We start from the raw sequence: 23,609 nt of genomic DNA, 5'->3' as shown, positions 1-23,609 counted from the left end.
GCTTGTCCTTGTCAGCAGTTGCCCATCCATCAGCTTGACAGACCACACGTCCAGGGGCCCAGACACTGAATTACCCTCTGCTTCCTGCTCAGAAAGTGATGCTTCAGAGGTGCTTCCTGCCTTCCTGCTGCAAGCGGGAGAGAAATTTCCAGGGACTTCAACCACATAAACAAGTAAAGGCAATTGTCTCTTCCCCACAATGCCCTTGCCCCACAGAGGGTTTAGTGGTGAACACCAGCCTGGTGGGGAAAAAATCAATAGCTCCCTGAATGGAGGGTACACAGGACCCTATCTTGGCATAAGCAGTTATACAGGGTTTTTGGACATGATGGGGGCAAGCAAATAAACAGTGAAAGAAACTGTATTTTTCAGAGGTGTGTCCCTAAAATTCCACATGCCTCCAACCATAAATAAGTGCCTTGGAGTGGAGAGACGTATCCTAGGCAAGTTAACTAGTCTGGGCCTTGACAGCAATGAACCTGCTCCTCCAGTTTTACCATCAGCATCCAGCCAAGTTAGAATAAAGGTGCTCTGGAGATGTCCACACATGCCGAACTCACACCTCCTGTTTATAACTGGACATAGCCAAATACAAGTGACATGTCCACAGATTCCAGCAAAGGTCTTAACATTTTTGGCATACTCTGAAAAGAGGGTTATTCACATCTCTACCTTTAGGCAATTCTGTCTGAAAATGAATGATTTTATGGTTTCTCATGATTGCTTCCATGCCTGTTCTCACCTGGGGCAGTTGTTAATTTCATTTCTAGCTGGAGGGATAGATTTTCTGCTTTGCAATGTCACTTGCAAACCAACACATTTTCTGGGGGCTACACATGGAGTACATGTCATGCTAAATGTATTTCCGATTTTACATGTGGTTTATATGAAAAGTGATGGCTTTCAATGTTAAATGAATGCCTTCTCATTTTCTTCTTGTAGCAGCATCTTGAATGTGCTTCCACATCTGCCTTAGGAAGGTTTATGGGCATACTAGTGAAGCATGCCTGATGAAAGCCACACTAAGGCCATACTGCCTGGCTCCAGTGGTTGTTGCAAGGGTGCAGGCTGTTGCAACAGTGCAACCTGCAATGTAGACAGAGCTGAAGGTAGCTTCCACCTTTGCATTAGATGCTGAGGTGCTTACAGCCCCAGCTGTGGCACAGAGGTGTGACCTGAGCGGGTTCAGCTGCTGGCTGCAGCATCCCAGATGTATTCTATTCTGTATGGGAGGTTGACCACTTGCAAACTTACTGAGCTACACGAGCAAAGCAGCACATAATCATGGCTCCCAGTGCCAGCCCTTATCTCCCTCCAGGTTGTTATTTGAATAATTAAGCAAACAAAAGGCAGCCTGGCTGCTCCTTTGGCCTGGCTTCTCCAGCCCGGGAGGCGCTGACAGAGCTGGTGAGCACGGGGGAGTCGTGACAGGTCGGGGAGGAGAGCGGAGGGGGGTTGTCCAGTTCCTCTGCTGCTTCTTTGTGTCTTGTTTTTAATGAGCTGTTGGCGACCAGAGAAGCAGATGGATAAACAAAAGCTTGCTGGCCCTGTTTGGCCAAGGCAAGCCTTGGTGCTCCTCCCGTTGCACAGACCGTTCCCAGGGACCATCCACGGACACAGTTTCCCCTGCCCCGGGGATGCAGCAGAAAGAGGCTGCAGGGAAGGAGAGTAACCCCATGGGCTGGGAACACACTGATTTCAGGATGGTCGCTGCTTTCTGAGGGGCTCTGGGAGATGCTGTGAGAGCAGGGAATTGATCTGATGAAACACAGTGATGCATGTGATCTGGTTGTATCCTCTCTGTCAGCTACCAGCTCTCCTGCAGATCTCCAGGTCCGGTCCCACAGTGGGCTGAGATCTGCTCAGTGTAGCAAGAGGGCTGAACGTTGGTGGAGCTCCTTCCAGCCCCTTGTTTCTTAACTGGTATTGTCTGGCCAAGGCAGGGGCAGTTTTCTGAACAAAGCTGAATTTGAAATGTCTTGACAGGATTGCCTGTTATTTAAAGCAGGTGAGGGTGCTGAGACAGAGGGTGGCGTAGCTTTAGAAGGTTTTGCACGTTGTTGTCAGGACCCCAGGACGTTTCCCAGGTTGAAACTGTCTCTAGGGAGGGAGGAAATCCCACCCCGTGCTCACTCAATGACATGAATATATTTGGCTTCTCCAAGTAGCTCCCCATGGTTCAGCACTGATGGTCTCTGGTACAGGCTGAGCTATGTGAGATACTCTACAAGCCTAAAGGATGACACAAAGGCTGTGCAGAGACTACTGCCTAAACGGCTGGATAAGAAAGCTGCCGTCACTTTAAGCACTGCAGTTTTGGTTTTGTAAACACACATCTGTTGTCCATAGCTATCATGGTAGCAGTGTATTTAGAGGAATCTTTCTTTTGGACTTTAGGCAACTCTCTTTCTACTGCGCTTAGGTTGATTTTTCTCTCAGAGGTTCCTCATGGCATCCTTCAGTGCCAATCCACTACTGAAAGCTCCACCAAAGCTCAAAACAGACAAATCAGTGTAGCAAACATGTATATTACCATACATCCTGTGTCAGTAAAGTCACCTTGCATCTCTTCTAGCTCTCACTTTTCCCAGACACCTACCATTCCCAATGACTCTTGGTTATAGTTTTTACCTGATCTTACTAGAGGATCAGTCCCACCAACACCAGGTGTATAAGCAATTTGATTCAGATAAAAAGCCCTGCGTCTAGGATGACTCTCCATAGTAGTTATTCTTGTGCTTAAATGTTTACAGGGTCAGGTCCCCGTTCAGGTACCTGAAGTGTAAAGCAGTTATCTTCCGATTTGCTCATTGGTATCACAAATGTCCCTGGTACTATAGGGATGGCAATTCATACAGTGAAGCAGCAGTTCCTGCAGCATTATTCTAGTTAACAAGATTAGACTGACAGCCAGGCAAAGTACTGAAGGATTGTGTCCCATTTAGGAAACACAATGTAAAGACTGAGATCTCACTGGAATCACACAGGGAGATAAAAACACTTCGTGCTTTTGAAATGTGCACTTCCTTGTGGATGCCCAACATTCACAATGTGCAAGCTTCTTGCTGCCGGCTGCTCGGTTTGATGTGTGCACTGACCAGCCAGGAAGTATATGTGTTTGTGGGGTCAGCCCCCTCCTTTCCTTCTCTTCCTTTCCTCAGGACACTGCAGGGGAGAAGGAAGCAGGGGCCATGGCAAACACCAAAGGGCCTGGGGAGGGCTAGCATTCGTCTATCTTTGCTTAGATATGCTCAGGGCAAACAGTGGGTATTTGTTCCCATAAAGCTCAGGCACCAAAATAATTTTCAGCAATGACAACGACCACACCCCTCCAAACCACTCACTTAATAGCACCAACTGTGCATGAAAACAGAGCCTGGTTGGCATTGCAGTAAGCTTGAGTTGCACATCTTCCGACTACATTTCAGAAAAGTCACTTGCTAAAATCAATATATTTTCTACAGATTGCATCTTTGGAAACTCGTGCAGGAATGCAGAAAGTACTATAGTGAGCTACTAGTGATTTTACTGTGTTCTATGGATCCTGTAATAATTTCATGTGAATATTTTTCAATTTACCTCTATAACGGCATTTGCTTTGTTCACTAGCTAAACTGCTCTGGAGGCAAACAATTCTTGCAGGGCATCCGTCCCTCATCAAAACTTTTCTGTTGTAGTCAAGGCCAGCAAAACCAGCACCACCACAAATAAAGTTATAAAAAGTGGCTCTTCAGCCGCAGGTACCCTTGGTTCTCACTAGGTATTTATTACTGCCTCCTAACCCTATGTGCAGCCTAGTCTCAGCAAGGGTCAGTTGTTTAGTAATTGCTGCCAGAGTTCCCAAAATCACTTAGAAATACCAGTGACCTGACCTGCAGCATGATGGAGGTGGGGATATTAATGAGGGCTACCAATTTTCTGGTTTAAAAGCTCATAAGAATAGCAAGAACACATTTTATTTGCACAGTGCCGAATTGCTGCCCCTTGAATCACATGAGTCTTCTTTGACTTTCCCTGGATTTTATTGGATCTCTGGGAAAAATCAGTATAGAAATTTGGCTTCTACTGTTCCCTGTATCTTTCTGTGAGCAACAGGGGTGTAATTTCAAAGGAAATTACACTCATCCCCCAGTACAGTAAAACAGCTGGAACTGCATAGCGTGCAAAATAAAATCACTGCTTCATTAACTTAGTCATTTGTGGACAAGCTCGAATGCAGTTTTGCAGGGAAAGAGAAAAATGTAGCATGTACAAGTACATATATGTATATGCATGCATAGTTACGTACATAGCCGCATGTTTCCATCTATTTGATTATCTATGTATTTTTCTACGTATGTGTCTAGGCAAATGTATTTATTTCCCCCAGAGGCTTTATGGTTATGTGTATGGATAAAGCATTAAAAAGCGTGTGTTTGCTTTTCTCAAAGTGCTACCTCACAAACTTCTCTTTCAACAGTAACTGGTTAACACTTTTGATTAAAAGGTATCGTTCTGGTTGGAGGTGTGTGTCATTTTTGGAAAAAAACCAAACCTTTGGTGTGAGCAGGGAATGGTTGCTGCCCCTGGGTAGCATCCCGCAGAGAGCAGGATGGGGCTGTTGGGGGGTGGGAAGGGTGACCCTCACAGGCAGCTGCTGGATCCTGTTGGATGTGATGTGGCCACTTAGACTGGTGGGTACCTGCTGCATTGGGGGACCCCCATGCTGTGAACTCAGCACCGATGCCGCCGGACGCTTCACACCCAGCAGAAGGATGGCTGCGTCTCATGGCACGTGCCCCACAGGGCTGGTTTTTGGGGCCTTTTCTGTTGAGGGGCTTTTAAGAAACCCCAAACGCACGCCGAAGCGCCAGGCGACGCTGAATGTCAGCGCCGCCGTCCCCTCCGGCCGAGGGCCTCCTGCCGCCGAGCGGGGCGGAGAGCCCCCGGGCCCGCCCCCCCGGGCCACGGCATCCCCGGCGGGCTGCGCTGCGGGGCCCCGGGCGGGGCGGGGGGCGGTGCTTCGGCGAGGGGGGCGGGGTATCGGTGACAAGCCCCGCCCCCGGACACAAGAGGGGCGGTGCTGCTCTCCGGGGTCCCGCATCCCTGCGGTGCGGCGCGGCGCTGCTCGGCTCGGCTCGGCTCGGCTCGGCTCGGCTCGGCTCGGCTCGGCTCGGCTGCTGGCCCGACGGCGCCGTCGGGCAGAGGGTTCGCTTCGCGCCCCGCAGCGCCCGGCGGCCGCGGGATGGAGCTCGGTGCGGCGCAGCTGCTGGCGCTCCTGCTTTGCCTGGCTCCCGGTAAGCCTTCGGGGAGCCCCGGGCGCCCGGCGTCCGACCTGTCGGGGAGCCGTCGGGCTCCGGCAGCCCCACGGGGCCCCGAGGAGTGGGGGCGAGGGGGTGCTCGGGTGCCGGAAGCGACGCGGGTGGGATTCCCTTGGGGCTGTCGGGGCTCGTAGGGCGGGTGGGGCAGGAGCCCCGGTGGGACGGGGCACCCCGCGCTGCGGGATTGCTGTCCCCTCCTGTCCTGTCCACTCCGGCCTCCTGCCCTCTCCCGTCTGGCCGGCCGGTGCTGGCCTGTGGGGCAGGGCTGCCTGCCGTGACATGCTGTTCTGCTCGCTTGGCTCCAGCAGCAGCCACCCCTCCCGAGAGCGAACTGTCCCTGGAGCCAAATCCGGGAAACCCGTCATCAGCGAAGTACCTGCTTGGGATTGCCAGGGAAATATTAGCGAAAGGGGGAAGGTCCCAGTTGGGCCATGCTTTCTTGTTGCCCATTGTAGCTGGCCGAGCTGTCCCAGTTGGGGCTGCTGGCTTGTCCCGGTGAGGCGGGATTCCTGATGGTGATGGGAGCGTCCAGGGGGAACTGAAAACCTCTCCCTGTGGTACTCCCAAAAGTTGCACAACTGGTCTGGAGCCTCAGAGCAAGCAGGGGCACCCAGATGGCAGCCCTCATAAGCATGGGTGGCTTGGGCGGGCGTGATGCAAGCCTTCGTGCGAATAAAGTCTGATAGCAATAGATTTTTGCCTAACTGCTTCGAAGGAAAGAGATAACCTTAAAAAATAATGGGATAAAATACATTTTTGGGATCTCAAATATGTGACAAACTGTAAAAGAGTTTCTTCACGTAATTCATTGATAGGCGGTCTTGAAGAACAGAAGTATATTGAATTTATTATAAGAGAAGCTGGTAATCCCTTTCCCCAGGGAGTGAGATCATCTGATGAAGGTTCACTTTGTTTCAATGTCCTACATCCTCTTGTTAGACCTTGAAGTTGGCAACACAAGAAAACAGGAACTCCACCCTGGCTGGCTGAATTGTAGTGCTTTGCAGCTAGCTCCTGACCATCTGCCTTTGCTTCCTGTTATGACAGAGTTTTTGAACTTTCTGGGATGTGTGAAAAGTCATTATTTACCCGTCGCTGCTAAGTAGGTGATGTGAAATCATCTGCTTAAAACATGCAACATATTCCTGTATATAATGCTTTTCTGGTTCAGTAGCATTTACTTTGTCTATTGAGTTGATATGAGGGGTTTTATATGTGTTTTCACAGGTTTATTTATTTGTCTGGATCAGCCAACTCTTAGCATCCAAAAAGATGTCCTCACAATAACTGCAAATGACACTCTAAATATTACTTGCAGGTAAGGGCAAGTCTGTCCAGCATGATTTTGATGGGGATAATTTGTGTAGTGAGTTTTTGTACAGAAACGCAGGTGATTCGTTCTCTCTCCCATGATCACTCTTGTTCTCCCCACTCCCTTTGTACCCTCTGCCTTGCTTTTCCCTGACAGACTTTAGAAATGACCATAGAGGGTTGCAGCAAGGGAGAGCTGGGGAGCGCATGGTGGCCAGGAGGAGGAAGCGTTAGCCGGGTCCTTGTGGAGCCCGCTGGTGAGCTGTGCTGTTGGTGCTCCCTTTTGTGTTCTGTGTCACTTAGATTCAGCAGAACATAAATCTCAAGTAGCTTCCTTATAGGTATTAGCAACAGGTTGATTTACGTGAATTTATCCTATGTGGCTTGATGTCCCATTTGACTGAATGGAGCCTGTTCCTCTCCATAGCCATGGAGACTAGCCAGGTTGAGGTTCACCGCCTTGGCATCAGTGTTGGTGCTCATCACATGCTCACGGTCCTCTTAACGTTTGCTTTCACAGCGGTCAGAGACCTCTGGAGTGGTCCTGGCCAAGCAACCAGAGCAGTGCTGAGAAGCGTATCTCTGTGACAGACTGCAGCAATGGCCCCTACTGCAAGACACTTACTCTCCTCAGAGTCATCGGCAATGACACGGGGGACTACAGGTGCCTTTACAGGGACAACCAGGCAGCTACAACCATTTATGTCTACGTTCAAGGTAAGTGCTTACACAGCTCTTGGGTGGCTCTTCCCCTAGCCTCAAGAGAATAAAGGGATATCAAGTATCTCAAAATGTTTTTGACATTAAATTTTATTAATCTTAGAATTCTGGATTCTGCGAAACTGTTATTTTTCTTGTTTTCACATTGAGTAACTACATGCCAGTGTGGTAGCTGCCATCAACAGAAAAGCCTTTGTACCTGTAATTTTGAACTGACCTGCCGTATGCCGTACTCGGTCTGCCATTCTCCTCCAGCCAGAACTTAGCATACGTGTCTCCGCTGTGCTCTGAGCCTGTACTCACGAATGCAGAGCTATTACTGACCTCAGCAGGAGTTTCATACGAGGGAGGATTACAGAGACTGTGTATTTATTAAAAGGGCAGATCCAATCCCTTTTACAATTTGTACTATCTGATACCATTTAAAAAACCCCAAAAACAACAACCCAAAAACATAAACTGTCATACATTTGCTGACTGTGATGGTAAAATCTATTTAGAATGTAAGAGCTAAGTTTTCAAACTCAGGTTGTCAGTTGCATTGGCAACACAGGCACTGTAAATCCTCCTAGTGTATGCTCAGTTTAAGGAAGTGCATTCATTGAGGAATCTGCCTTTTTGCACTGATGGCTTCATACTCCTTTCTTGTGCACCCTGTTTCCTTATTATTATTAATGTATAGCTATGATTTTGAAAAATGAAATGTTATGATGTACCTGGGTTAGCTTGTTCTATAAGATCATGAACTTTTTTTTTGTTTGTTCTGACTTTGTAAAGGATGCTGCCATTGGAGGAGCCAATGTAGCATGTCACTACTTTTAACTGGTATTTCCTGTAATACTTATGCAAGGAAAGTCACACTAGGGTAAATCACATTTTTGTCAGCACAAAGACTGCGGTGGCAGGAAGCTGTTCTCCGAAGTGTGCACTGCTGCTGAAAACTGTTTTGAGAATAATGATATTGTAAAGCTGGGGGGTGTCTGTCAAAATATGTACCCCCTATTTAGTCTCATCGTTAAAGTGCTTTACCACATAGAAAAGAATAAAACTGATTTGAGAAGAAACAAACAGGGAAAGGACAAAATTGGAAAAGTTTCCTCCAGAATCACATGACAAATAACATCCACTTACTGATTGAATATTCTTCTAGATTACAGATCTCCATTTGTGACTTCAGTTAGTGATCAGCTTGGCATTGTATACATCACTAAGAATAAAACTGTGGTAGTGCCGTGCCTTGGAACTGTATCAAATCTCAATGTATCTCTACATGCGGTAAGGAAAAACCCCATTATTATTTTAAGAGTTAGTTGAAATCACTGTGACATAAATACATTGCTTGAAGTATAAGTACATTTCTTAAAAACTTCTTTCCATTCTTGGGAATTTTACAGCCTGTGATTACAAGGTGAGTGCTGTAATTGCACTTGTCCATGATCCTGCTCTCTCAAAGTGTGGAGTGATTGCTTGTGAAAGGGAGATTGCCTGAGTTAGGACATTAAAACTGGGACCCTGTAGTTATGGAAAATGTTGGACTTGAAAATTCAGAGTAGTTTACTTTTTGAAATCTGACTATGTATTTTATCAACATTTCAAACAGAAATATCCAGAAAAGATATTTGTTCCTGATGGTAAATCAATTTCGTGGAATAATAAAAAAGGCTTCACGATACCCAGTCATTTAATCAACTATGCGGGCATGGTCTTCTGTGAAGCTAAAATAGATGATGAAAGCTACCAGTCTGTGATATACATAGTTGCAGTTGTAGGTAAGCCAAAGTTTTTCTTTTTCTCTAAAGGCAATGTTATTTCGCTCACTACAACATACTGAACCAATTACATTTGGTTGGACTCTAGGTTATTCAATACTGACAATATAGCTAATGCAAAATGGATGTTGTGATATATATTACTTTTCTATTAAATGCAACATATTGTGTTCTTTCTGGTTGATCACTGGGTTAAGTGCTTTAGTGTTTTGCATAGATGCCAGGGATTTTTATTTTTTTTCCTGACAATGCAAGCCTTTTTCCTAAGATCACTCTCTTCTGTACTTTATTCCCATAGCCAGGATTCAAGTCATAGTTGAAGGGATTTAGAGGCAGACACCCATCAGCAGCAGAAGGAAGGGAATTGCTCTGAGGGCGTACCAAGGGAATGGGGTATCTGAAGGTCTCACTAGGAGCTTGGTTGTCTTGTCTCCTTCGGACCTATGTCCTGACTCTCACAGGGGTTTATGCTTTCCTGGTATATTTTGTTAGTTGTTCATCAGAACCCAGAAATAGCATGATGATTCTGTGGAAGCTCAAGCCTGAGCTGAAACTGCAGCTGTTTCTCTTCTGGCTAAGGACATGGTGACCACTTCAAGTGGCACCAAGGCAGTCTCACCTTGCTTAGCAGGAAGGCATAGCAGCCCTCCACCTTTTAATCTGTGCAGCAGGCTCTTGCTTCTCTACCAAAGTCATGAGTCCTCTGATTCAGAATTTCTGCATTCAGAATATTCTGTTTGGGAATATTTAAAATATTTTATTGCACAAAGTAAACTTTGCATAATTTTGCCAATGCCAGGTTGTTATTCTTAAGAAAGTTCCCACTTACTGCTGGGGAGGGGGATATACCTCCTTCTGTTTCAGGTCTACAGGGGTAAGAAGTAGGTGTCTAAGGCAGAGGAACTGTGTGGGGTCCCCGTCTCCTGCCTGCTCCCACCGCCTGGGGGCTCAGATCGAGTGCATACATCCTGCTGCGCCGCTCTGGTGCGGCTGTCAGGTGGGAAGTGCTCAGGGCAGGCACATCTCTTCCCTCCAGCCTCCTTTGTATGCCAGTCTTCATGCTGCACTGGGACATCTAGGGGCTTCTTTGTAGCTGGGGATTTGGTGGGAATTCAGTGAATTCACTTGGGAAATTTGGTGCTGAGTCCGGTAAAGAAACCTCTTCTTACCCCAATGTTTTGTGTGTTTTTTCCTTCCTCTAGGATACCAAATTTATGACCTGACAATGAACCCACACGACCAAGTAGAGCTGGCAGTGGGAGAAAAACTTGTTCTCAATTGCACTGTAAGGACAGAGCTGAATGTAGGAATTGATTTTAAATGGGACTACCCTTCCATCAAGGTAAATCCCTAATAACTTCAAGGCACCAACATCACAGTGAAATTTGATTTGGGTATAATGTCACTTCCCCCTTTATAATATTGATAAAGCAGATGATAATACACAAAGAAATTGTTAGTATATATGGGTGTGCAAAAGGTTACAGCAGGAATAACAATAGAATTCCCAGACACCTCTGTCTCTTATCTATTACAGGAAAAACGTGCCACCATAAGGGATTTAAAAACCACTGCAGGAGAAGTAAAGAAGTTTGTAAGCACTCTTACCATCGACAGTGTGTCCTTAAGTGACAAAGGTCGATATACTTGCGCAGCATCCAGTGGTCGTATGAACATGAAAAACAGCAGTTACTTCATTATCCATGGTATGGCATCTTCCACTTCAGTTTTGTTTTTGCCTCAGGTTTGGGATTGATTACTGGGCTGCAGGAGGCACCTTAGTGATGAATCAAATGACAGAAATTAACCAAATTGCAGCTGCAGTATTTCTCCTGCACCCACTATAGGATTATTTTTGTACCACAAGGTTAGTTAATGATAAGATTTTAAAGGATCCGGTATGTTAATGAAAGCTGTAGAATCCCATAGGGAAATGGGCAGTAAAATAAACTGAGGTAAGCCTGCAGTCCTCTTCTGTGTTGACCTCCTTGAGGTGTTGTAAAACCGATTTTGTGTAGATGACTTTCTGTAAGGCTTGCCTGTTCTCACTCCAGGTGAACTCAGGCTAGATTCTGGTGGCTTTGTGGGGTTCTGGGTCAGCATGAATGAAGCTAGGAAAATAAAACTTTCAGCTTTTACATTATGAATAGATGAATCAAGTGGAGTTTTTGTTGTACAGAAGTGATGCAAAGGAAACATGGCTAAGTGCATAGATAAGTATGAGGCCACATCCTACAGCCTTTTCTCAAGCCCCTCTTGGGCACAGTCCCAGCAGCTCCACTGGCTTACTTCTAGAAAAAATTGCCAGCATGAGAATGGCCCATTTTTAATCACTGGGTCAGACAAAGGGGTTTGTATTTCGAAGGAGGCTGGTTTTCCCAAGGTCTGATTTTAGGGGCCAGAATATTAATGTTTTTTTTTAAAAAAAAACCAAAAAAACACCAAACATTCAGACTTTATTATGTGGCACAGTGATTCAAGACAACTCAATTTTCTCCTGGGTTCTTTCTGTTTCCTTTCAGAAGCCAAAACAAAATCATGTGCTATAGTGAGCGTACCAGATATTAAGTCTATACCATCCTAAATCTTAAATCAAAAGGCTAATAGCTGTCTTAGTCTGAATGCAAGTTTATAACTTATAGCAAGTAATGCAAATCATTTCAAAGTATTCTGTGACTGCAACGGTTCAAATACATACTTCAGAAGAGGCTGAAAGGATCGGATCTAACTTTATTACATGCATACTATTATTTCCTGGACTGAGTAGATCTGGTCAGTTTTATGATATGTGTGTGTGTATATATATGTATGTGAATATATATAGATCTGACAGTTGGCACACCATCCAGAGAGCTAAGCATTGTTTCTGCTTTCCAGAGCTCCTTAGTGGGGCAACTGGTCCATTCCTCTGTGCAAGAAAAAGGACTGGGTTTTCATGGTGTTTCCATCTCTCCAGAGCCTGATTTGGAGCCAACTGTGCTTTACTAGTGGTGTCCTGTCACTGGGCCCTATTTGTCATCTGCTGTTAAGTGGTAACTCAAATGGAGAGCACTTCCACCTTTGTCCACATGGAAAGAACATTTAGTTTAATTCTTTTTTTTTTTTTTCTTTTTTTTTTTTTTCCAGAAAGTCCTTTTATACATCTGGAGAGAATGGAGAACTTGGTTGAGACAAGACTAGGTGATACAGTCAAAATTCCTGTCAAGTTTAAAGGATATCCTCCACCAGAGGTGAAATGGTAAGAATTGGGACATAATGGGTTTGAAAAACTGAGCTATTCTTAGTTCAGGTAAACCTCTAAAGTATTCAAAGTGCTCTATATTTTCTTCAGGTATAAAAATGTAAAGGCCATCAATGCAAATCATACAGTTAAACTTGGCTACACGTTAGTGATTACTGAAGCAACTGAAAAGGATGCTGGAAATTACACTGTTGTCCTTACAAACCCTACTAACAAGATGCAGAGGAGGCATACATTTACGCTGCTTGTGAATGGTAAGTGGCATTTCAAAGGGGTGCCTTTCTTTCACACGTGGATGTGATGTGTTACCATTCTTAGGATGAAATTAATCCCAGAGCTGTGAAGATTTAAGTGGGAGTGGTGGCCAGGAGAAGAGGGCAGAAGTGGCCTGTCTCTCCTGGCTCCAGGATGTGCCGGTTGAGAGGCTGCAAGCTCCTGGGGTTGTTGTTGTGATGATACCTTGTGTGTGTAGGGGTTTTTTTGTTTGTTTGTTTTCTGTATATTATTTCTTTGCCTCTGTGTCCTGCTCTTTTCCTGCTCTCCTTGCTTGGCTGTGCTGCCTGAGTCCTCCCCCATCCTGCTCCATCCTGGCCCTGTCCCACCTCGCACATCCTTCCTACCCCATGCAGGCTGTCCCTCCTCTTCTGCCCTGCCCTATGCAACCCTCCTCCTCTTCCCCTTTCTCTTCTTCCTCCTCTTCCTCCACCCCTTTGCTCCTCAGGAAACAGCCTAGCCCCATGCTTTGAAGACAGCAGGTCTTGGACAGGGCAGCAAGGCTACGTGCAGTGGGATGCATGGTTGGACATAGTGGTGGGAGTCTAAAGGCTGCATTTTAAACCAGGGGGTAATGAAGGGAGATTTTATAGGAGATCCTAAGCATTGTATCTTGAGGGCCTGATCCTCAAGGTGTTGGGCAGGTTCACCCCTTTCCAACATATCCTTGGAGACAGTGCTTGCACCTGGACACGAGGCACAGTGTGAATTAGTTGCTGTGGGTGTAATGCATGCATGCGGTGTGTTGGGCAGCTGTTAGCAGGAGGTGTAACCTGCTGCTTTCTCCTCCAGTCCCTCCCCAGATTGGCGAGAACGCGCTGCTGGCCCCTGTCGACTCCTACAAGTACGGTTCGACGCAGGCGCTCACCTGCACCATCTATGCTGTCCCACCACCCGCCACTGTCCTCTGGCACTGGCAGCTGGAGGAGGAGTGCACTTTCAACCCCCAGTGAGTGCTAAGCCCTCACCATCTTCTGCAGTTTATGTAGCTCTTGAGGGATGTTTGGATCGAGGGTTTTTTTGGGTGCATCCCCTGCCCAGGCTCATCACCGAGTGCAAACCCAATGGCCAATGAAGAAAAACTGTTGTACTAACAGGCAGATTGTTGCAGGAAGGCTGTGCCAAAGTCATTATTGGCAGAGGCAAGGGCCACCACAGCGAGGAGCTGGCAGCACTTGCATGTTGCTGTCTTGCTTTCTTGAAGGGCATCTTGACTTGCATGGAATCCCAAATGCATCTGTCTGTGTGACCTCCCCTCAGATCTCCCCATGGGCTGCAGGCCCAAAACCCCATCCCAAACAAAGAAAATTTGTTGTTTATGCGAGTTATGGATCCTGGTGGTGGTTTTTTTCTTACGCTCAAGTGCTGAGTGTGATGGTGCTCTTTATCTGTGTGAAAGTGTATCTCAGAGGAAGTGCACTGATTGATGTTGGGGAATGATAGAGAGAGTGCCTGACTGAGATTCACACAGCTTCCCTTATCTGGGCCTGCCATAAGCCCAGATTTCCTTTAAAAAAAAAAAAGCCACGGTAAAAAAAAAAAAAAAAGTCCTTCTTCTTTCCTGTTGTTGTTTTTAAAATGATTTCCACTAGTTTCTTCCTTTGGTGCCTGGTTGCTTCCTACGCAATGGCTACTGTCCTCAAGAAGTTCTTGTAGGGAGTTCAGTGATTTCTATGTCTCTCTGTCTTCCTTTGAACTAAATTAACTTGAATCATCTATTTATGAATGGAGGTTTGTTCCCAGAATAGCTGCTTCCCTCCAAGCATCCTGATTGAGCTGACACAGGCAGATTAATTAGGAAATTCACCTTTAGGCCTGGGGTTTCTTATTTTACAGTGCACAAAGGTCTCAGAAGGGTATAGAGTGCAATCTAATAGAAATATTTGCAGAAACTCTTCCCTCCCAGATACAGGCTGTAGCTGGTGTTGCATCTGATTTATAGACAAATATCTTCATATTATAAAGAGAACAAAAAACCCCACTGTATTGAAGGACGAATATTCATCTTATCTAATGCATGTGTCTTTACATATATCTCAGGAAAGTTCGCTCAGGAGCCAATCCGTATGCATGCAGGAAATGGAAAGCCATCTCGGAGAGAAAGGGTGGGAATCAGGTTGAAATTAAGCACCGAGTTGTTACCATTGCTGGGAAAACAAAGGTGAGCAGGTTTTCTTTTCTGTTGGTTGGGGTTGATTAGCCCTGTTCAGCAGTCCACGTATCTGGAAATTTATCAATAGAGATGAGACTCCTTTCACCTATCATTAAACTTGGTGATATACGCTCATCTAGTTGTGCTCCTACTGAAGCCAATAGGCAGTGGTACACACTTTCAAGACACTGACCCAAAGTAAATCTCTGTTGAGCAGCATAACTTAGACTTCAGTGGTCTGAATTTAGGTGAGTTAATCTTGCTGATTAACTGTAATAGGAAGAAGCTGGAGAGACCAAAGAGCAGAAGAAGTTGTGGGTGCTGTATTTATTAACACATATATCAAAGTCTGCCTTCTGGCAGGCTCCTTTCTCTTGTTTTCTTTTGCCTGATTGTTAGAGTTAAGGACAAAAATGTGAATGTCAGGAGGGGACTGTGCCCCTGCGGTGCCATGGATTTGTGCTTTGGAGGGAGTTTTGGTTGTGCAGATACCTGCAGAGCCTATGGTTAGGCTCATACATACTTCAGCACTTGACGTGGTATGAAATTGCTTGATTGTTCTTTTGCAGACTGTGAGCACCCTTGTGATTCAAGCAGCGAATGTATCTGCTTTGTATAGATGTATGGCTATGAACAGAGCTGGGTCAAGCGAGAGAGTTATCTCCTTTCATGTGACCAGTAAGTACACCCTGCTGAGGGCAGCCATGTTAAATTAATGTTATTTCATCTGTTTCACTAATGATAGGCACACCAATGCCACTGTCTAATTGCTGTCCTTTATAAAATCCTTTAATCCTTTAGAATTTTAAGTTTACCTAAGCTTTTTGGAAGTCAGCCTCTAAAGACACCACCTAACTTCAGCCAAGTGATTAGTTCTGCTGGCTCGGTGCAGTGGTGGTCCCAAGAAAGTGATGCAGAATGGGCACTGTTGTCCCTGAGAGTGATTACTGTTGGGCTTTCACAGTGATTTGAAAGAGCTACAGAAAGATTATGGTGGTGTCACAAAATGAGTAAAGATGTACCATAGAAGCTGGGAAACTAGTGGGAAAGAACTTCTGTCTTCTTAAAAATCAGTCCCCATATTCACATGCTGAAATACTATTTTAACTGAAATCTAAAAATGAACTAACTATAAGATAATGCTAAGAATCATCTTAGGTTGCTGTAAGTTTCTACAGGAAGAGGACCTGTGTCCACGTAGGCATTCCTTTGGTCCATTTTAAATGTATTGCTTTTAATGAGATTGTACTTTTTAGATTGATTGATTGATTTTTTTTCAGTGTTTTGTTTCCTTATTTGCAGCTGGATGAGGATAAGGCTATATTTGTAAAATGGCTTTTTCAAGTTAATGTTGGCAATAAAATATGCAACCTAATAGGATTTTTTTTTATTATTTTTTTAAATCACAGGGGGTCTTGAAATTAATCTCCAGCCTCGGAATCAACTCACAGAGAAGGATAACATGTCCTTGCAGTGCACAGCAGACAAATTCACCTTTGAGAAGCTATCATGGTACAAACTCAGCACTCATGCTTCACAGACTCCCTTTGGAGGGCTGCCCATGCCTGTTTGCAAGAACCTCAATGCTCTCCAGAAGCTGAATGCGACAGTTTCAAATATCAATGGTGAAAATATCACCTTAGAGCTCATCCTCCGTAACATCTCCCTCCAGGATGGAGGGGACTATGTTTGCATTGCCCAGGACAAGAAGGCTAAAACACAGCACTGCCTGGTGAAGCATCTCACTGTTCAAGGTACAGATCTCTTACTGTGATCCAAAATGGGTGGTTGCTTATGACAGTAACTGCAGTAGTGTCAGGTTTTGGTATCTTCAGGCCTTGCATGTGTTGGGTTAATGGTGCAGTCAGTTCGTTAAATAGATTTAGACCATTTGTTGTAACATGCAGGTCTGGGGCTTGTCCTGGTAGCAAGGACTTACCATTTCATCAGTAACAGTGAGGAAACATTGACCAAGCCACTGTGCTATGCAAGGAGATGAGTTTGGCTTTTGCACAAATAATGGCATGTTTAGCACAATAACTTCTCAATTTTACTTTTCAAAACATATTTTTCCTTGTAGCTGTATATGCATGTGTGTACTCATAGCATTAATGTTACTGCCTTGTGTCACTGACTCTAGAGTTTGAAGTAGTGTCTGTAATTTAAAAGTCATCAAGTGGTGCTGGTATTCAGGTGCAAGCAATGCAAGCTGATAATCAGTCAGCTTTTCACACAAATAATGATGACTGCTTTGAGACTTAGATGTCTAGACTGATAGGCAGATTCAGGAAAATATCTACCCTGTCCTGAATGGATGTTTGATGGACCAGCCATATCAGACTTCTCGTAATAACCCTGGAAATAGAAATGTGAGGGAAGCAATTTCTCCTCTATTCCCTCTTCCCCCAGCAGCCTAAGCAGTTACAAAATGAACCATCTAAAACAGGTTACATCAATACTGTTAACATTTTCTTGGCTATTATAATTTTTTCACGTCGTGGGAGTTTAACTATGATCTTAGCATGAATGCTGTGGCTGTTGGTGTTGTAAAAGGATTTGAGACTTCGCTACTGGGCCATCAGCTGCTATTACTGCAAAAATGCATGTTTTCTTTAACGGTCAGTAATTTTGCTATATTTTCAAACCACCAGAGCCCATGGCACCCACACTTGTAGGAAATCTGGAAAATCAAACAACAAACATTGGTGAAACCATAGAAGTGTCATGCACAGCGAATGGCATTCCTCCCCCAAACATCATGTGGTTCAAAAATAACGAAACCCTCGTTGAAGATTCAGGTGAGGACTGCTACTTTGCCATGAATTTTCTGTCACTTAAGGGCTTTCTTTCATGGGACTCACTGCTGATTTTCACCATGAAAGGTTTAATTTTTAACACATAGTGGCATAAAAATAGTGGAACTAAGAATCATGATTTTTCCAGGTATTGTTTTGAAAGATGGAAACAAAACACTAACCATACGTCGAGTGAGGAAAGAGGATGGAGGGCTATACACCTGCCTTGCCTGCAATGTCATTGGATGCAGAAAAGCAGTGGCTTTTTTTTCAGTAGAAGGTTAGTGTCAGCTTCTTTCCAGATTGTGCCTGAAATCTTTATAATCACTAAAAGGAAAATCTACTGACTATGGTGATCAGAGATCTGAAAATACACCATAAGATTTGTGAAAAGTCCTGACCATTCCTATCAAGCTCAAATTGTGTGCTGTGATAGCCATCATAATCCCAGCTGTTGAGGCTGACACTCTTCTCCACAATGCTGTTTAGTGCTTTTCAACGAAAGCTGAATCTACCTTATTTGTAGTTACAAATAAACAGAGCCTGTCTAAACCTGCAGATATCCTGGGACATCTCTACTATGTTTATTAACGGTTGTAACTTTTGAAACTATGTCATTGCTGTCACAGCATCTAAGAAAAGCAGAGTGAAGACTTTGTGCAGTCTGTTATGATTGCCGTCCCATTTCAGTGATAGGAACAGGTAGTAGTTTTGGGTTAGGGGACTCTGGTTCACCAAGCTCTGGAAGTATCATTTGTGAGACCCATCTCTCACTTGTTCAAGTCCTATTGTGGCACACAATAATTCAGTTTGCAGTGATGAACAATAAATTCTAGCAAGAATTAGTCTGAAGTCTGAGTAGCTGGAACCATGATGGACTTTCCACCAAGAATTTCAATGAGAAGCCTCAAACTAAAAGCTCCCTGCCCTTGATATTAGTACATTTGCAAAATTTAGTCACTGACTCCTTCAGGAACCTCCGTCTCACAAGTCAGGGTGATGGTCTGATCTGTTCCGTTAAGGTAATTAAAGCAGTATCCTGTTATTCTTACAGGTCCCATTAGGATATGAAGAGGTTGAGCAGTATTTTTACATGGGGTGGAAATTATCTGCAGCTGACATCAGTGTAGATTTCAGCTGATGTGGTAAATGTGGTTGGGGCATGTCTCTAAAGTTGGACATCTGTGTAGGACATATTATTTCACTCCAAGAAATTCATAGTGCAGCTCTTTGGGGTCATGTAATGGAGTGTGTTACTGTGTAGGAAAATCTGTATGGTGCAGAGGATGAAATATAGGAGCATGATCTGGCCAACAGGAGCTGAAGAAGAGAGCTGCTCCTGGACATTAATAGATGTATTGGCTATATCTGCTGGAGGCGATTTTACTGGAAAAGAGATGTTGTAAATAAGACCTTATTTTCACATGTTCTTGTAGAACCATGTTTTTTCGTGCCCCAGCTGAAGCGTGTAAAGAGACAAGACAGAGATTGTTCTCTGCGTTGTTCTCATAGCACTTTATTTACTATATGATGGAATTTTTTTGGTTTCTGGAGAAAGAGTCATTCATTTTGGATATTCCAAAACAGTGATTTGTTTTTCAAATGTGAGATTTTACTTTTTTATATTTCCCAAAGGTCCAGACATTGTCCTTGGAACAAAGCTGATGCTAAGAAATTGTGTGGTGTGTAAAACAGCACGAAACTAAGTGCAATATTCCAACATAAAGCCCCAAGCTTTTTGTTTTGTTTTGCTTTCATTTCCTTGCTCCATGTTACACTTTTAAAACGAACCTTCAGAACAAGGACCTCCATTCTCTACTTTAATGAATGAACAAAACAAATACGCTTCCAACTATCACTCATATATTCATTTATTTCTTCCCAGGCGCTGAAGAGAAAACAAATCTGGAGCTCATTATCCTCGTTGGCACTGCAGTGATTGCCATGTTCTTCTGGTTGCTTCTTGTAATCATCCTCCGAACCGTTAAGCGGGTAATGACAAAATTCTCTTACTGCCCTATCAGCACTGGTCTAGCATGACAAATGAGAGTTGGCTTGAGGACTTTTGTGTTGCTTCTTTCCATTGTTCTTAAATCAACAGACACATTTTTTCTCTCCATGCCATAACATTCTTGCCTGGAACCAGGGGCACAGAAATTTGTTTTTAATTGAACAGGCCCTTGCAAGAGAAAAAGTGTTTCAGCTGGTTTTGTTTATTAAAAAAAAGAAGAAAAAAAAGTGCAAGTAATTAACGATGATCATACTCACAATGACATGGTGTAGGGAAATGGTAGCCTGGCATTTCTGGGAACTAGTGAAACACTACAGAGTGAAAAAGTGGCACTTCGCCTGCACATCACCAGTGAAAAATCCATGCAACTACAACTAATACCATTTTCCAGGCCAATGGAGGGGACATGAAGACTGGCTACTTGTCAATCATCATGGATCCTGATGAAGTCCCTATAGACGAGCACTGCGAACGGCTCCCATATGATGCCAGCAAGTGGGAGTTTCCCAGAGACCGGCTAAAGCTAGGTGTGTCTTCACTGCATGAGCTGTTTAGTGATACTGCAGCCAGCTCTGTGCTGGGGGGTGTTTCAGGTCCTGGCTTGCCGTGAGGCTGCCCTGATGCAGGACCTCCGGGTGGGCTCTGTGGTCCTGTAGGATATAACACAACCTCTCCCTGTTATCAGCCCTCTGTTAATTTCTGATACATAAACTCAGTTTAGAGCTGCTGTTTATTCTGTATCTTTTGCCCACTGTGCCAGGCAAATAAATTGGAATATGTTCATCTTCTCACTTCAAGGTAAACCTCTTGGGCGTGGAGCTTTTGGCCAGGTCATAGAAGCAGATGCGTTTGGGATTGACAAAACTGCTACCTGCAAAACAGTGGCAGTCAAAATGCTTAAAGGTAAAAACGATGACTAGAACTTCACCTTGAATACACAATATAGGGATAATTACCAGTACCATAGCCATTAGATAGGAAAAAATCAAAATGTTTGTACCAATGGTGTATACAAGTTTAGCTAAACAGTTGGTGTCATGAAGCAATGATTAGGGAAAGTACATGCCTTTCCCTCATGGATAACTGGAGCAGTGCAGTTGTGGTTTCTCAGCCATTGCTTGTAGATCTATGCAGGTTCAGAATATAAACTTGCTCCTGCAAGCAGTTTGCATGTGTCCATTTCTGTCTTATGCAGCCTGGTAGGGAGCTTTCTGCAAGCGTCAGACAACAGCTTAGGCATGCTCCAATGGGAGTAGTTTTGTAAAACTTCCTTCTCACTTTAAATCATATTACAGTGCCTCACATTCACCACAGAAGTAAAAACTGAGGTTCACAGACACATTGTTTCTGAAGTGAATGTAGCTGGGGCAGCAAAATGGGATTACCAGCAGCTGGGGGCTGTATCCTACCCTGTGCTGTACTGGAGGAAGGGTGGGAAAGCTGGGGGATTTCTGACAGTACGCTGTGAGCAATTGCAAGCGCAGGCAAGACCTGTTGCAAACTCATTGCAATGGGATGAGCATGCAGGAATGACAATAAAAACTGGAAAGCCCAGTCCCTCCAGCTTCCTAGTGCTCAGGCAGCCTGCAGAGAGCTGCTTCTGCTGCCAGTCTCTTCCCACTGCTTCAGCCCTTTCCTCCTCCCCTTCTACACCTATGGGATGAGGACACCAGCCACATCTCCAGGTTTTTGGTGCAGTTTGGCTCTGGTCTTATCTCCCACAGTCCGTGGACTCATTGGACCCTTAGCATGAACTCCAGCAACAGTGACTGTGGGCTATTCTTGGTTAGGAGGATCAAATGGCAGAGCACAAACTGCTCAAAAAGTGTGTAGGAAAAAAGATGTTTGCTAATTTGTTTGTGTCCCTGTTCTGATGTACTGCCCTTGCCAAACTTTGGAAAATGTTTAAAAGCAGAGCAAACCCAATCCTGTCATGCATGTGCCTAGCTTTCATCAATGTCCTGCAGTACACCTGACCCAGGCTACCAAGGAGCAAGATTTCTCACTAGATGGTCTGGAAAATTAACAGAAGGGAATGCAGAGGGGAAAACCCCTCTGTCTGTGATGCTCCTGATCTGTGTTGTTTTACCTCTGCAGAAGGTGCAACTCATAGTGAGCACAGAGCACTTATGTCAGAGCTGAAGATCCTCATTCATATTGGCCATCATCTCAATGTTGTCAATTTACTTGGAGCCTGCACAAAGCCGGGAGGTGAGTAACTTCTCAGCAGGTGGGAAGCCGCTAATGAAAACCCTATTTCTGCCTTTTCTGCTGCATAGAAAATGGAGTTTCAAAATCAAATGTTGGAAGAAATTCTTACTTTAAAAAAAATAAATTTCTGGTAAGTGTGAGCAGGTCCAGAGGTTGAATAAGGGCTCAGAAGCCCTGAGTTCTACATCCAGCTCCATCCCTTAGTTGTTCTATCACTTTGCTTTTCTGTACCTCAGATCCACTTTTATAGTGGACACCCCGCATGTGACAGACTTTGGGTCTGAGTCTAGCACCAGATTTAACAAACTGGCCTTATTCTTGTCTAACAAATGGCTACATTGCAACTGCAAGTTGTGACTTCCCTCACTCTCTTTGGATGGGCTGGGGGTGCCTCTGTGTGTGTGTGTAGGAGGGAAGACTGCACTTTGGAGTCCAGCTCTAGGTGGATGAACCTATTTTACTTTATAATCAGGGACAGATGTTTTGTTTAACAAATCCAGCACTGCACATTAATTTGGAAGAAATTCAATGTAAAGTAGTTCAGTAATGATTTTTCAGGGAAGCTGACTTGTTGGCTTGTTCTGGGATCAGAATTTAATTTGTCAAGTTCCTTAACAGAAGTGCAGTAGTTGAGGGAAACATAATCCATAAAATATTTCTTTCTTTGTTTATTCCACAATAAGATAGGGATGGCCAGTATCTGGAAGCTAGGATGGAAGTGTATCATTGTAGCGTATGCCTATATGAAGCAACCTGAGCATGAAATCCCACATTTGGACTGTACGTCAAGGAATCTGTGTCTGAAACCAAGATTCTTGTTTCAAATTTTTAGGACTTAAGCTGCATTTTAGGACTTAAAGTGCATTGATAATCTTGTGTGTACTTCATTGCAGATGAGGGGTTAATTGCACTGAAGTTCATTCAGATATGTATGTCACATCCTTACAATGTCAATTAGTGTGGGCAGTTATTAGCACTTTAAATATAAGCATACCAGTATACATTTTCACATATGAAATTAGGCCTGTGATTTTCAAATGTGCTTTCTTTTCCTTGCTTATACAGCAGAAAAGGAATTATTTCCCTGGTTTGATTAGGTATTTTTTTATTACCAGTATTTAAAAAAACCCTTGGATAGTAGAATGCTTTTTGAAACGTATGTATTTCTAGCCAAAAATTATGCTGTGAGATAAGGCGGGATATAAATGGTCTTTCTAAAGAATTGCTTTATGTGTTGTGCAGGCCCACTCATGGTGATTGTGGAATATTGCAAGTTCGGAAATCTGTCAGCTTACCTACGGAGCAAGAGGAGTGAATTTGTCCCGTACAAGGTAAGGAGTCAAGGCTGAGGCTGACAGTGTAACGTTTGATTCGGTGGGGTTTTTCTGTACACGATGTTTCTGTTTCTAGTGCAGACTGAAGTGTCAATCCTTGGGGACGTGGAATAGCTAGTACTTCTCACGGGAATAAGAGATGGCAAAGACATCAGAGGTCATCTAGTCTTTCCCCTGGCCCCTGCAATGTAGCTATTTTGTTATTGTTAGCTTAAAATGTGCAAAGGAACTGGGCTTCCACTATTTCCCTTGGCAGGTTATTCTATACTTGGCTGTATCTGTCAGGAAGTTTTTTCTGATTATCAGCCTGAATTTTTTCCTTTCTTAGTTAAGCTCCAGACCACCTTAAATAACTGCGCTCCCTGTTTAGTGTATACATCTATCAGATATCCATAAGCATCTTCTATCGTGTGATTATCCTTCCCACTGTCCCCTTGGCTCATTGCTGAACCAGGCTATACATTTTATTTGCTGTTAGTCATTTTGTATAAT

At 44.2% G+C, this 23,609-nt stretch overlaps 1 protein-coding gene across 2 annotated transcripts in view; it reads left to right on the top strand.

Annotated features, from left to right (window-relative positions):
• The first annotated feature begins 5,083 nt into the window (after positions 1–5,083).
• Positions 5,084–23,609, top strand: part of KDR (kinase insert domain receptor) — a 32,081-nt gene continuing 13,555 nt past the window's right edge. For both annotated transcript variants that reach the window (XM_055725146.1, XM_055725145.1), the window contains exons 1-20: positions 5,084–5,276; positions 6,528–6,618; positions 7,132–7,328; positions 8,482–8,606; positions 8,932–9,100; positions 10,303–10,442; positions 10,638–10,806; positions 12,227–12,338; positions 12,432–12,595; positions 13,407–13,563; positions 14,655–14,775; positions 15,336–15,444; positions 16,176–16,520; positions 17,418–17,564; positions 17,710–17,841; positions 19,447–19,553; positions 19,964–20,099; positions 20,371–20,475; positions 21,670–21,783; positions 23,026–23,114. In XM_055725146.1, the coding sequence (XP_055581121.1) occupies positions 5,225–5,276; positions 6,528–6,618; positions 7,132–7,328; positions 8,482–8,606; positions 8,932–9,100; positions 10,303–10,442; positions 10,638–10,806; positions 12,227–12,338; positions 12,432–12,595; positions 13,407–13,563; positions 14,655–14,775; positions 15,336–15,444; positions 16,176–16,520; positions 17,418–17,564; positions 17,710–17,841; positions 19,447–19,553; positions 19,964–20,099; positions 20,371–20,475; positions 21,670–21,783; positions 23,026–23,114 (2,781 nt within the window). In that variant the 5' untranslated portion in view covers positions 5,084–5,224. The remainder of the gene's footprint in view (positions 5,277–6,527; positions 6,619–7,131; positions 7,329–8,481; positions 8,607–8,931; positions 9,101–10,302; positions 10,443–10,637; positions 10,807–12,226; positions 12,339–12,431; positions 12,596–13,406; positions 13,564–14,654; positions 14,776–15,335; positions 15,445–16,175; positions 16,521–17,417; positions 17,565–17,709; positions 17,842–19,446; positions 19,554–19,963; positions 20,100–20,370; positions 20,476–21,669; positions 21,784–23,025; positions 23,115–23,609) is intronic.

Source organism: Falco cherrug, chromosome 1, assembly GCF_023634085.1.
Source record: "Falco cherrug isolate bFalChe1 chromosome 1, bFalChe1.pri, whole genome shotgun sequence".
Taxonomy (NCBI): domain Eukaryota; kingdom Metazoa; phylum Chordata; class Aves; order Falconiformes; family Falconidae; genus Falco; species Falco cherrug.
Note: the sequence above shows the minus strand (reverse complement) of the source record. Positions and strands in the feature narration are given on the sequence as shown.